Source organism: Narcine bancroftii, chromosome 2, assembly GCF_036971445.1.
Source record: "Narcine bancroftii isolate sNarBan1 chromosome 2, sNarBan1.hap1, whole genome shotgun sequence".
NCBI lineage: Eukaryota > Metazoa > Chordata > Chondrichthyes > Torpediniformes > Narcinidae > Narcine > Narcine bancroftii.
The window spans coordinates 294908607-294922499 of record NC_091470.1 but is presented as its reverse complement, the minus strand read 5'-3'; the positions used below and the strand labels follow the sequence as shown (position 1 = coordinate 294922499).

At 41.4% G+C, this 13893-nt stretch overlaps 1 protein-coding gene across 3 annotated transcripts in view; it reads left to right on the top strand.

The window, feature by feature from the left end:
• LOC138755435 (clavesin-1-like) overlaps positions 1–13893 on the top strand; it is a 73118-nt gene that overhangs the window by 38576 nt on the left and 20649 nt on the right. For 2 of the 3 annotated variants that reach the window (XM_069921409.1, XM_069921407.1), the window contains exons 4-5: positions 747–857; positions 9361–9596. In XM_069921409.1, the coding sequence (XP_069777510.1) occupies positions 747–857; positions 9361–9596 (347 nt within the window). The remainder of the gene's footprint in view (positions 1–746; positions 858–9360; positions 9597–13893) is intronic. The other variant, XM_069921410.1, reaches the window with a different exon arrangement.

The following is a 13893-nucleotide window of genomic DNA, read 5'->3' as shown; positions in this document are numbered from 1 at the left end:
ATGCAGATACAAAAACTTCAAAAGCAGGATTACATCAGCTAACCATTTGGTAGAGAACTATACTTGGTTTTGTTTTTTGGATTAAGTAAACATGAATAAAATCTTCATCCCCATGGATATTATATTTTTATTACAAGGGGTTGAATCTTAAATCAAAGAAACAACATTATTGACCATGAGGGCATAACTTTTCAAGTCATTGCTTGCCATTGCAGCCAATCTCAGTCAGCAGCTCCCAATGCACCTCATCAGATTTTCCCCTCCACACCTCTCCTTTTCAGGTAATGTCTGCCTTCTGTCACACGTGTCACAATTGATAGAGAAATCAACAGCCAGCCTTCACATCACTATGTTCTGTGCTGTTCTGTGCTATTCAGGGCTACCACCACTTGTTATATTCTGCTTTAAGAGGCTGCATAAGTTCACAAAATTCAAATCAGGTCCCAGGGATCAGTAACTAGTGGAGCTGCATAATGTTAGATGTTAAACTTGAAGACCCTGGAAAATAAATGTGTAAAATAAACAGCACCTGTTTCTTTCCTTTTTTTTTCCAAGGTTAAGGCCATTTATTTGGCATGTGCCAAGTACATTCAACTGCAGGACTGTTTCTTTCTTTGTGGTGTGAGGATTGGGAGCTGGACAAAAAGCAAAACAGAGGCAATATTTCATTACAGGCAAGTCACTGTGGCTGATTTTCTGTGACTTAAGGTTTCTAATCACTGGATTCTGTGCTCTAATCTCTGCAGGACAGCTTCCCTGCGCGCTTTGGAGGCATCCATTTTGTGAACCAGCCTTGGTATATCCATGCTTTATATACGATAATAAAGCCATTCCTGAAAGACAAGACCAGGAAAAGGGTAATTAAAATTTCAGACAGATGAGAAGCATGATTCAGCATGACAATTAACAATTAGTTTGCAAGAATGGTTCAGAATAATAAAACTCTCCCCTGCTTGAATGAGAGAGGAGGGCAAAGTTACAGAGGAGAGGGGAATCTGTTAGTCTGCATTGCTGTAAATGATTTATTGACTCACACACAGATCTCTGTTCATCCTACCTTGTAATCCAAAGCTAGGTGTAGGAAGACAGCATTTTAATCTTTTGAAAGATTAATTAAGTTTTGAATTTGCACATGAATCCTTAAAATCAAAGCAAATTTGCTTTGAACATTTGGTGAAGGGGGAGTTTTAAAAAAAATTGATGCCCCTCCCTTCCCCTCTTTCTCTCCTCTCCAGATTAAGCCCCTTCTGGTTAACTAACGGCTGACAAGCAGTCAGTTGACCAGCACTAAAAGCAACAGTAATGTTACAGCACAACTGAACACTCAGGAGCACATGAAAACACCTGGGATTTGATTGGGTAGACATACTGAAAAATCATCTTCCAACAACACATGTTGCAAGTACAGGGTCTCAGAATTTGTGACCAGAATCTCAATCCTCAGTGTACAGCCAAAGTGATATGTAAATCACAAAATTCTGTGGAAACTCTGGTTGAAATGAAAAAACACAAAATGCTGGAGAAGCTTAGCAGGTCAAACAGTGTCTTTTACGTAACAAAGATACATAACCAATGTTTTGGGCTTGAGCCCTTCATCATTGTATGAGAAAATGCCGGCAAATGTCTGAACAAAAGAGTGGAGCGGAGAAGAAGGGGGGTGGCAAAGGCAGGAGATGATAGGGGGAGAAAGGAGAGAGGGGACAGTGGCAATGAGGGGGAGGAGGAATGGCTGGGTGGGTGAAAGAACTGGAAAGGCGGAAAAATGGGGAGGGGGAAGAGAAGGCAATCAGGTTTAATGGAAAGCAGTGAAGTCAACATTAATGCCATCTGGCTGGAGGGTGCTCAGACGGACAATAAAGTGTTATTCCGCCCATCTGCAGGTGGTCAGGGTGGGGCAGTACATAAAGGCCATGGACAGACATGCAAGTGTGGGAGTCTGACTCAGAATTGATTGGCCACTGAGAAGTTGCTGTGGTTGTGAACGGAGCGGAGGAACTGAGTGAAGTGATCTCCCAGTCTGCGACTGGTCTCTCTATGTAGAGAATTCCACAAAGGATGCACCAGATACAGTAAATAAGTCCTCTGGATGTACAAGTGAAGTACAAGTTTTGATTCACGTGAAAGGCCTGTTTCGAGCCCTGGACCCTGGTGAGGGAGGAGGTGTGGGCGCAAGTGTTGCACCTCCGTGCCGAGGGTCCATTGGGTGGGGAGGGATAAGTGCATGAGGGAATTTCTGAGGGAGCGGTCCCTGTGGAAGGCCGAGAGGTGAGGAGAAATAAAAATGTGTCTGGTGGTGGGATCCTGTAGTAAATGTCGGAAATTCCAATGGATAATGTGTTGAATGCGGAGGCTGGTGGGCGAAGATGAGGGGGATCATTCCCTTCAAACATTTATTACAGGGAAAATTTTGAAGAACTGACTGCATTACTGTTTAGCAACTAAACCAGCTCCTGCAAAGGTTCAACAATGATTAATGAATTGGTTATTTTTTTTTAATTGACTTTAGCAATATTTCAAATCAATTTTATTGATATACTGCCCGTTTTATATATATTCTGTAGCACCACATGGGAAATTCTAAGATCCCAGTGTTCACATATATTTAGAAATTTTAATTAATGTCTTAATTTTAGAACATTCAGGATTGTTGGTCAAATGATCATTCAACATGAAAAAATGCATTTCATGTATTTAATTTACAAGTCCAGTGCAGGTGCTGTTGGCAAGATCACATTTATCTTCAGTACCTGGGAAAGTTCTGGTGTACCTTCTGCTCGTCCTTGTGGTAATACCATTCTCATGATCAGAATTTCAGAAATATTAACTCAATGATAATATACAGGCAGGAAATTTGGGGTCAGTGGGATATTGATGTAAACAAAGAATTGTTGTAATTATCCATTTGTTAGTACTTAATGCAACCAGAGAGCACTTCTGCTGGAGGTAACTATTGGGCCCACTGTCAAGGGTGTTAATCAGGTGATCTGTTCTGTTGCACATGCTGTTGGCATTCTATTGTTTCTGTGACACCAGCCCTTGTATGCTGAATATCCTATCATGCTCCAGGTTTATATCATTCTGATGGTGGCAAGGAAGGAGAGAAGCCACTGATCACAGAGCATCCAGGCTTTGGTCCGGTCCCATAACCACAAGATAAGTGAAAATGATATTCTACCTAAAGGTTTTGTCAATAGCAGTTTCCAAAACCTTAATGGTAGGGAAGCTGTTTTGGTCTTCCTGTCGAAAGTTAGACATTGAAACCTGATTGTTTTCTTTTTTGAGTTGGCTGTCATTGGACAATTATGAAACCTGATCCCTATTCATCATTCATGATATTCCCTCAGTAAGTTGTTACCTGGCTCCTTCAACATCAGAGAGGCCATGAATGCTGGACACTATATCGACAACCATGTCCAATATTTGCGTGGATAAATACAGGCCTTTGATGAATCAGTTGAAGATGGTCATGTTGATGACACTTCTCAGGCATTCTCCAGTGATTTCTCATTGTTCCCGAAACCTGCTCCACGAATGTGGCCTCTTGCTGTGAGCTGTTCTCCACATCCTCCTCTTCACTCTTCCTCTTGCTTGCCCTGCTCTTTGTGGCTGCTACCAGTTCTCCAAGTCATTGCAGTGTAACAACATCTGGGCTCAGCTGCTTTCTCCAGTTCTCAAGAGCGCAAGCATCTACACGGCAAAATCATTTACACAGGAAGTATACGTCAGCCAAAACTAACTACAGGTATGATGAACTAAATAAATTAGGCTGCCTATGGATGCTCCCTGGCTGCCGAACGTAAATTCAGAAAGATTTTAATTGGTTCCATTTTCAATTGTTTGTGAATGACGCCATGATCAGATTGTGCAGCATATTTCTCATCAGTTTAGATTCACCCAAATGACAGGCAATAGAGAGTTGAATTCTGCAGTGATGATGGTTTGGATACAGACTGTTTCTCAAACCTTGTGCTTTGGTTACATGAAGTCTCTCCGGTCTGCTTTGCAAATTGATGCAGAATGTTTTTTAATGGTTATCAAAACTGTTCAAAAGAAGGGAAGAGGAAAGCTTGTCTAAGCTTCCATCTATCCAGCAGATTAAACAACTGACAATGAATTTCAGTCTATCTGATGTCCTGGACCACAGATTTTCTGGATTATTGGATGTTATTCTTATTACTCCAACACACTTATATTTCACTATTGTTGACATTTTACATAATACACTAGTTACAGTAAACCTAGTGGGTTGAAATGGGGCCATGGGCAGTAGAACCCAGTGTTTTAGCTTGTACATTTCAGGAATACAAGCTCTCTAGAACAACCATTCATAACAGGGGCCACAGCACATTTAAGGGAGGCATCAGATTGAAATCGTAAAATAATTTTTAAAATTATGTAGATGGTAGGAAGAAACCAACTAAACTTGACTGCTTCACAGAGAAGGGGGCCCCATAAACTTTGAACAGAACCCTAAGAGGGCTATAGCCAAAACAAAGTTGAGTATGTTGCTTGACCCCGAGTTCCAGATCCCAACTGGCACCCACTCCTGTTAGTACATGACCATCCTGAAGAGTAGTGGATCTCTGTATGGTAGTTCCACAGATAACAGAGACTTTCTGTTTTAATCAGTGAGCCATATGCTGAAGTATCATAGATTCTGAAGAGTCAGATGCCAGATTATTAGAGTGTTTATGTACTTTGTTTAATTACAGTCACAAGGAGTCACTATGGAGCTTAGTGATCATGTACTGTTGTGGACTTAAAAAAGTCTTCCCAGTGATAGCAGGAATATCCATCAAATCCTTAATCTTAATTTGTACAATATAATTTAGAGTTGTGATTAATTCTTTTCCTCATTCTGTCACTAGATATGTAATTTTGGTGACTATGTGTCAGAGTTATATACAACCAGTCTAGTTAATAGATGTACTCAGTTCAAGATTTGTCCAGCAATCCAATGATGAGCAAGGCTTGAAGTTTTGGGTTGGCTTTGAATCAACCTGGCTTCTCCAGTTCTACTTGTCGACTTGGTCATGATTTTTCTTACATCATGCAGTAGAGCAAGGGCTGAAGCTACAATGTTCATCCCTCAGTATCATAATGAAACCCTTTATAATGTTTGACCAGTTCAGTTAGATATACAAGAAGCTGAATAATAAATGCATAGAAATTAGGGCATTGAAATAGGTCTTTTGGCCCATCATGTCCATGTGAGTCAAAAATAGCTTCCACTTCCTAGCTCTTGGCCTAAAGCCATTTAGTCATAACTCTTCCAGTGTTCATTTACTTTTAAATGGAATGGAGGTTTCTGCCTCCACCCACCTTCCTTTAGACTGAGATAATTTTCTTTGAGTTTTCTTTCATCTTCTTATAATTAAGTAAAATTATTGCCTCTTGTGTCAACCCTGTTAAAGGATGTTGAACAGGCCGTTCAGAATGATCAACATGGTAAACTTAAGGAAAAAAATATTATTCTGAGGGAATCAGTTAGGGATCTTAAAAATAAATGTGGCAAAAATCTACCATGTTCAATTTCATTTTGATTTTTCATTGAAATGTTGCTGAATGCAGAACATAAGCGTGGCTGAGAATTCCCTGGGCAAGTAAAAGGGTCTACATTTCACCATCAGGTACTCTATCTCTGCTGAGAAGAAGGTTTTTACTACAGAGATATTTGAACACCAAATCTCACTGATGTAAATGCACAGACCACCTCCTCAAGTCTTGCCCGAAGCAGTAGCATCTCTGTCTGCCCTGAAGAAGAGAAGCCCATCAAGCTGGATTGTTGAGTCTGGAATGGAGTCCTGAAGCCATGTTTCTGTAATCACCAGAGCACAGTAGCTTTGCAGATCTTTCTGGTTCAGATGCAGTCTCAGGTAATTCATTTTCTTCTCTAGACATCTTACATTTGTGAATAATATCAGGAGTGCAGGTCTGAACGGGTTAACTCTCTCTAATCCCGATGCTGGCCTGCTTGCCGCGCTTCTATCTTCTCACAGACAACTTGTTAGGCTTCCTTCCATCTCCAGTGTCCTCCCTCACGTCTCCAGCGATCTGCTCCACGGTTTACTGCAGTCAGGCTTGCTTGCCTAGCAAGTTAAAACCACTCAATAATTGATCTGAGTGATCTGCAGTTTGAAAGTTCAGGTCTTGTTATTGTTTCATAATCATAAGCAATACATGCAGGGTCAGGGACTTGACCGTAGTATGGAGCCAGAGAGGCCGCTGCAACCTCGTGTGCTGCCATTTAAAACAAAAGCTGCTTCGAGATCAGGGAAGCAGCCACCTACGACAGCCATGTAAACATCAATGTTCAGTGAATGGCGATATTGGAAAGAGCATCGAGGATGTGTCAGAGATCAAATGCTACCCAACCAGGGCTAACCAGAAACCACGGTTGGATACAGAGCACTGTGCACTTCTCAGAGCTCGAGTTGCAGCCTTTAGGACAGGAGGAAAATTGGTACTAAGATCAGCCAGGGTGGAACTCTCCTGTGCAATCAGGAAGGCAAAGCGTAGGTACGCACAGAGGATCCATAGTTAGTGTGCAACACTGGTGACATGAGGGACATGTGGCAAGATATCAAAACAATGACACATCACAAGTCAACCTGACGAATCAGCAACAATGATGCCATCCTTCAGGACAGACTAAACATCTTATGTTTAAACCAACGAGCCAAATGCTGAAGCATCAGGATTTTCGTACAATCAGGGGCCAGATTATTGGATCCATGTGAAGAACAGGCTAATGCCAAATAGAGCTCTGTCTCCACCTGAAGGACAGGCCTGTTTCATAGCTGTGGCTGAAGTAAGGAGACTCCTATCCAGGGTGAACCCACACAAGGCAGTGGATTCAGACAGCATACCTGGCTGGATACTGAAGGACTGTGCTGAACTGATGGAGGTCCTTAAGGACATCTTCAACATGACATTGCAGCAGTCCATCATCCCTGCTGGTTTCAAGGTAGCCACCATCATTCCAATACCAAAGAGGGTGATAATAACAGGCCTCAATGACTATCACCCAGACTACTCCACCATTATGAATAACAGATTATGAAATCTGATGATGATACACATCAAAGCACACCTCCCAGAGAAACTGGATTCAATTCTCCTATAGATGGAACAGTTCTACTGAGGATGCTATAGCCTTGTCCCTCCACCCCGGTCTTACCCACCTGGAGAACAATGCCTCATGTGCCAGGCTGCCATTTATTGACTGAAGCTCAGCATAACAGTCATATCCCAGATGCTGGTGGAGAAGCTGTCCTTGCTGAGACTCAGCAGCCCTCCCTGTAACTGGATTTTGGACTTCCTACACAGTCTGTCTGGGTTGGCAGCAGAGCGTCGAGCACCATCACGCTGAACACTGGCACACTTGGGGCTGTTTGCTCAGCTTGCTCCTGTTCACACTACTGACCCATGACTCTGATGCCAGACCAGCTCCAACAGAGTCATCAAGCTTTCAGATGACACGACAGTAGTTGGTCTCAGCAACAATGATGAGTCACAATACAGGGAAGAGCTGGAAAATCATGTGAAATGGTACAAGAATAACAACCTGAGTTTCAATGTGGACAAGACAAAGGACATGATTGGGACTTCAGGACGACCAGGGACAACCACCCTCCATTGCATATGAAAAGCTTGGTATTGGAGAGCATCTAGTTCGTCAGAGTCCACTGAAGAAGAGACCTATCCTGGTCTCATAACATCTCATTTGTCAGGAATGTCAACTTCCTTAAAAGACTGAGGCAAGCAAGGCTACTGGCCACCATTCTGTCCACTTTCTACAAGAGTTGGATCGAGAACGTCCTGACTGGCTGCATCATGGTGTGGTAAGTTTTCTGTAGAGAATTGGTTCAGAGATCAATCCACAGGATCAATAAAAGTATCAAAGAGGATCACTGGGGTCTCCCCACCCAACATTGATCTGATTTACTAGGATTGTTGTTGAAAGAGGGCTCACAACATCTGCGTGCACTTCTACCTGCACACTGTATCTTCGAGCTACTCCCATTAGGAGATACAGAAGCATTGGAGCTAGAATCACCCATCTGAAGAACAGCTTTTCCCCCACAGGCAGTGAGACATGCTGAATAACTGTTGAGTTGCTAAAACAACTCCCTGTGACTGTACTATTTATTAATAATATTTATTTTAATATATGTACATGTACTGTATTGTTTTATGTCTGTAGTGTGTTTACACTGTTTTGCACCATGGACTGAAGAAAGCTGTTTCGTCAGATTGTACTGGTACAATCAGATGATAAATAAACTTGAACTTGCTCTATCATTTTGAGAAGGGTTATTGTAATTTAGCTACCTTTGAAAATTAATCTTTAATTGCAACACTTATTTTTAGGTGACAATTATTTTGCCAAATACATTGCAGTTTAATTTTAAAATTACAGGAATCGATCTTTATCAGTGAAACAAAATATGTTGCACTAAGCCTTAGCCTTTTCATTGAAGTCAATGTTATAAATATAAATTTATTTGGTGAAATGTAGGTCACTTTAGGAAAAATATTGCTTTGATCTGTTGAAGAAAGTTCATCTCTTCCAACAACTGGGTACCCCTAGTGGAAAAAGATGGTTAAAACCTGGGTACCCCAAAGGGAAATAGATGGTTAAAGCCTGGGTACCCCTAGTGGAAAAAGATGGTTAAAGCCTGGGTACCCCTAGTGGAAAAAGATGGTTAAAGCCTGGGTACCCCTAGTGGAAAAAGATGGTTAAAGCCTGGGTACCCCTAGTGGAAAAAGATGGTTAAAGCCTGGGTACCCCTAGTGGAAAAAGATGGTTAAAGCTTTGTTGGGTTTTCCAGGATGGATGGATAAAAATAGATTAATTGTGTTCATTCATCTGTATACATTTTGTGGTCATGTGTTGCATGCACTTAAGAATTGGAATGTTTTGTACCGAGAATCTTAACACTTCGCAGAATTGGTGGGTCTCCAGTTGGAAATTCTACTTTGGCTGTGAATAACCATAAAAATGATTAAGGATGAAGTCAAAAAGGAATCAGTCAGCAAGTTGCTATCACAAAACCCTCGAGAGATTCAGCTACAATCTATTTGAACTCTAAATAACATTAATTTCAATTTCATCACAACTGAGATATTTTCCCTAAATATAATAAAGTACATTTCTTTCTATTCATCTATCCACAAATACTAATGACAAAATCAACTTTGCATTTCATAGATGATGTATTTTGGTACTTGCAGGTCTGAAGTGAAATAAAATGGATATTTTGGTTTTTGAAACTCAGGTGGTTCAATTTGCCATGACTTATTTCAGTTTACCAGAGCTTTGTGATTGCTATTTGAATTTCATTCTTTTTGCCCCAGATTTTTCTTCATGGCAACAACCTGAACAGTCTGCACCAGCTCATCTATCCAGAGTATTTGCCATCTGAGTTTGGAGGTACCCTGCCCCCATACGATATGGGAACCTGGGCACGGACGCTGCTTGGTCCAGAGTACAATGATGACACTGAATATACTTACAATTCTTACGACTCAATGCATGTGAAAGACAGGCTGGATGATCGTGAGAGCACTTGTTCTCTCAGGCAAATGAAGAGGTTTGTAGAGTCCAATTATATTAACTATTTTACTAAATTTATTCTCCTTCTCTCTCAATACATGCCAGCTGTTTGCTCTTCTGCTGGAAGAGCAAGAGGACACGTGAAGTTAGTCTTATGTGTGTAGTCCTGGAGTCACCTTCAAGGCTTAATCATAAAATACTGAGTGAGCTCAGTTGACGTGACCTGTGTATCAGCAATGAATCACCACCTACTGGAGAGGAAAAGCATGTGAAATGGTTCAAATGGAGGTGGTAACAGGAGCTCAAGATGAGTTTTAAGTAGATCAAAGTTGTTGTAATTAACAGCCCACCCCTTCCTTGGTGACCTTTCTAGCCACAAACCCTTGTCCAATCCCTTAAAATTCTAGCGTGCAAATCTCCATATTTTCTTGTTCCACCAATGACCATCATCTTTCTTTTGCCAAAGGTCTAGGCCTTAGCATTCCCTCCACAAGCAACCCTTCCGTGCTAACTCTCTGTTTTTCTTAAAAAGACATTAATGCCTCTTTCTATCAAGTATTTGATCATGTCCTCAAGTATGTTTTTAACTAGCTCAGTGACTCGACATTTTTGTAATATCTTAAAAGCTAAGAAATTTTGCCACATTATGAAATCTGCCCCAAACACATATCTAAACACGAGCACATACCCTCCAAGGTCATTGGGGATGGGCAGTTACATCAAAAGGTGTACAAACTTTGTTCTGATGTCAAATGCTACTGAACACATGAAGCATGAGGACCGTAAACAATGAAGCAGCTCATAACTGACCTGTTGCTGGGCATCTACCTTTCAGCGGATAGGCTTTGCTTGTGGTAAGTGGCTGCCTTGCATGTTTTTCAGTACTGGAGATAATGGGCCTTTTTACAAATTTGTGCATGGTCTTGGGATATGTGTGGAGTTGAATACCAGAGCCCAGCAAAAAGCTCCCTCCACAGGTCATCTTAGCTGCATGCTTTGTATGTTGCATGTTTGTATGCCTGTGTCTTTATGCAATGTTAAAGTTAATATAAATGCAAGTTGTTGTTTACTAATTACCATTCGTGAGGTGTGAAATCTGGAATACAACCCATGTTAGAAATTTAGCACAAGGTAAAGTAAATGATTAGTGTTACCTCCCTGGGGAGTATGATATCAGATCCTGGAAGGTTCAGGATCAATTTGAAACAGCTGTAATGTCAGCGAGTCATTTTAATTACAGTGGAAATATGATCTGGATCGATAATAAGATGGACTGCCAAGTCATTGTTACCCAAAGTCAAAATGCTACTCCCTTTGTTTTTCTTTTGCTAGGGGCTCCTCATTTTTGACATAACTGTTTCTGAGGTGGTAAATAACAGGACTGCACTCTAAATTTTCACAGAACAGTGTATGGCCATAGAGCAACTTGTTTCATTTTAATTTTGTGATCAAATGTTAATTACAACATCGAGCTCATCTCAGTTTACTGCCTTACTAGTTACTAGATGGTGATCCAGTTCATATTTCAGCCTATTGATCACTGATCTCCATGGGCAATGTTAAATTTTAATTCATCCTAAGTAGTTCAGACCAGATTTCTGTCCCCAATGGCGATTGCACTAGCAATATCTCTGGCACACATTCAAGAATCGAAAAATGAAAAAGAATTAACACTTGCGTTTCAGTCATGAACTAGGGCCAGTTCACAGTGCTTCTCACCAAGAAGTATAATCAATGCTGTAACATAATAAATCCAGAAGCCAATTTGGGGATTCTCACAAATAGCAAAGTGAATTATTGATACAGATTTTTTTTTGGCCCTGCTAAACACTATATTCATATTATAAATCAAAACATATCTTAAATCTGCCTCTGATCAAATGCAAAATTAGTCTATTTATTGGAAAGATGTGTGTTTTTGAAGGTGTCTAGGTTTAAAATATTATTATTTATAGATTAGAAGAAAACTCAGCTCATTTTCCATGAGCCAAAATATGTGTTTGTTGAGGAGAGGATATTATAAAGAACTGGTGCTGCAAAGATGCAAAGCCCATTCAAATATCCTCATGGTAGGTCATCAAACTGAAGATTTAACTCTTTCCCTCTCCACAGATTCTGCCTGGCCTGCTAAAAATTTCCACCATGTCCTGTTTTTATTTTATATCGTATGTATAGCACCCTAAACAAGTTGTAACTAATACACTCAAGTTTACCTGAACACAGTTTGAATATGTTTAGCCAACATATCATTTCTGTAGACCAATGGTTTTCAAACTGCCCCCTTAAACTTACATTCCACTTGAGGGAATCCCTATGCCAGAGATGCTCTGTGATTGTAAGGGATTGCTTAAGATGGTATGTGGATGGAAATAAAATGTTTGAAAACCACTGTTTTAATTGTACCTCATTGGCTCGTTTTGTGTATAGTTTCATAACTCCAAAAAAATGGGCCAATGACAATTTTTCTGAAGCAAAATCTTCTTCTTTGGCTTGGCTTCGCGGACGAAGATTTATGGAGGGGGTAAATGTCCACGTCAGCTGCAGGCTCGTTTGTGGCTGACAAGTCCGATGCGGGACAGGCAGACACGGTTGCAGCGGTTGCAGGGGAAAATTGGTTGGTTGGGGTTGGGTGTTTGGTTTTTCCTCCTTTGCCTTTTGTCAGTGAGGTGGGCTCTGCGGTCTTCTTCAAAGGAGGTTGCTTCCCGCCGAACTGTGAGGCGCCAAGATGCACGGTTTGAGGCGATATCAGCCCACTGGCGGTGGTCAATGTGGCAGGCACCAAGAAATTTCTTTAGGCAGTCCTTGTACCTTTTCTTTGGTGCACCTCTGTCACGGTGGCCAGTGGTGAGCTCGCCATGTAACACGATCTTGGGAAGGCGATGGTCCTCCATTCTGGAGACGTGACCCACCCAGCGCAGCTGGATCTTCAGCAGCGTGGACTCGATGCTGTCGACCTCAGCCATCTCGAGTACTTCGACGTTAGGGATGAAAGCGCTCCAATGAATGTTGAGGATGGAGCGGAGACAACGCTGGTGGAAGCGTTCTAGGAGCCGTAGGTGATGCCGGTAGAGGACCCATGATTCGGAGCCGAACAGGAGTGTGGGTATGACAACGGCTCTGTATACGCTTATCTTTGTGAGGTTTTTCAGTTGGTTGTTTTTCCAGACTCTTGTGTAGTCTTCCAAAGGCGCTATTTGCCTTGGCGAGTCTGTTGTCTATCTCGTTGTCGATCCTTGCATCTGATGAAATGGTGCAGCCGAGATAGGTAAACTGGTTGACCGTTTTGAGTTTTGTGTGCCCGATGGAGATGAGGGGGGGCTGGTAGTCATGGTGGGGAGCTGGCTGATGGAGGACCTCCGTTTTCTTCAGGCTGACTTCCAGGCCAAACATTTTGGCAGTTTCCGCAAAACAGGACGTCAAGCGCTGAAGAGCTGGCTCTGAATGGGCAACTAAAGCGGCATCGTCTGCAAAGAGTAGTTCACGGACAAGTTTCTCTTTTGTCTTGGTGTGAGCTTGCAGGCGCCTCAGATCGAAGAGACTGCCATCCGTGCGGTACCGGATTTAAACAGCGTCTTCATTGTTGAGGTCTTTCATGGCTTGGTTCAGCATCATGCTGAAGAAGATTGAAGAGAGGGTTGGTGCGAGAACACAGCCTTGCTTCACGCCATTGTTAATGGAGAAGGGTTCAGTACTTCAGTAATAATTGGGTCTAGAGCAGTGATTCTCAACCTTCCCTTCCCACTCACATACCTCCTTAAGCAATCCCTTACAAATCATAGAGCACTGATGGCATAGGGATTACTTAAAGTGCCATGTGAGTTTTGGTGGGGGGGGGTCAGTTTGAAAACCACTGCTGTACACCCTTGTGAACAACTGGATTATCAGACATAAACATGCAATTTTTGGACTTTGATGATAACTACAATATGTAATGTAACATAATATGTAATGTAACATTATAACCATGTCCTTTACTGTCACAACTTTCACAATTTACAGAATGCTCATGTTCGGATCTCTAATTCCAATATATTTAATTAAAATTGCACCAACGTTGAGAATAGGTAAGGAAGTAATTTGCATTTTATTAGGTATTTACAGTGTTAAACAATTTAAAAGAGAGATGTCATTTCAGTCAGATATTTTCTCCAGTAAAATGTCAATCAATTACAATATTTTTGTTTTGGTATTCAGAATTTAACAAAAACATATTCAGTTAGTTGAGGGTAATCTCAAAGCAGTTTAAAAGCTCATATTTTGCACTTTGTGGAAAACAGCTCCCTTGCTGGATACTGCAGTGAACTGATGGAACATGATTTTGAACTGCTGCATCA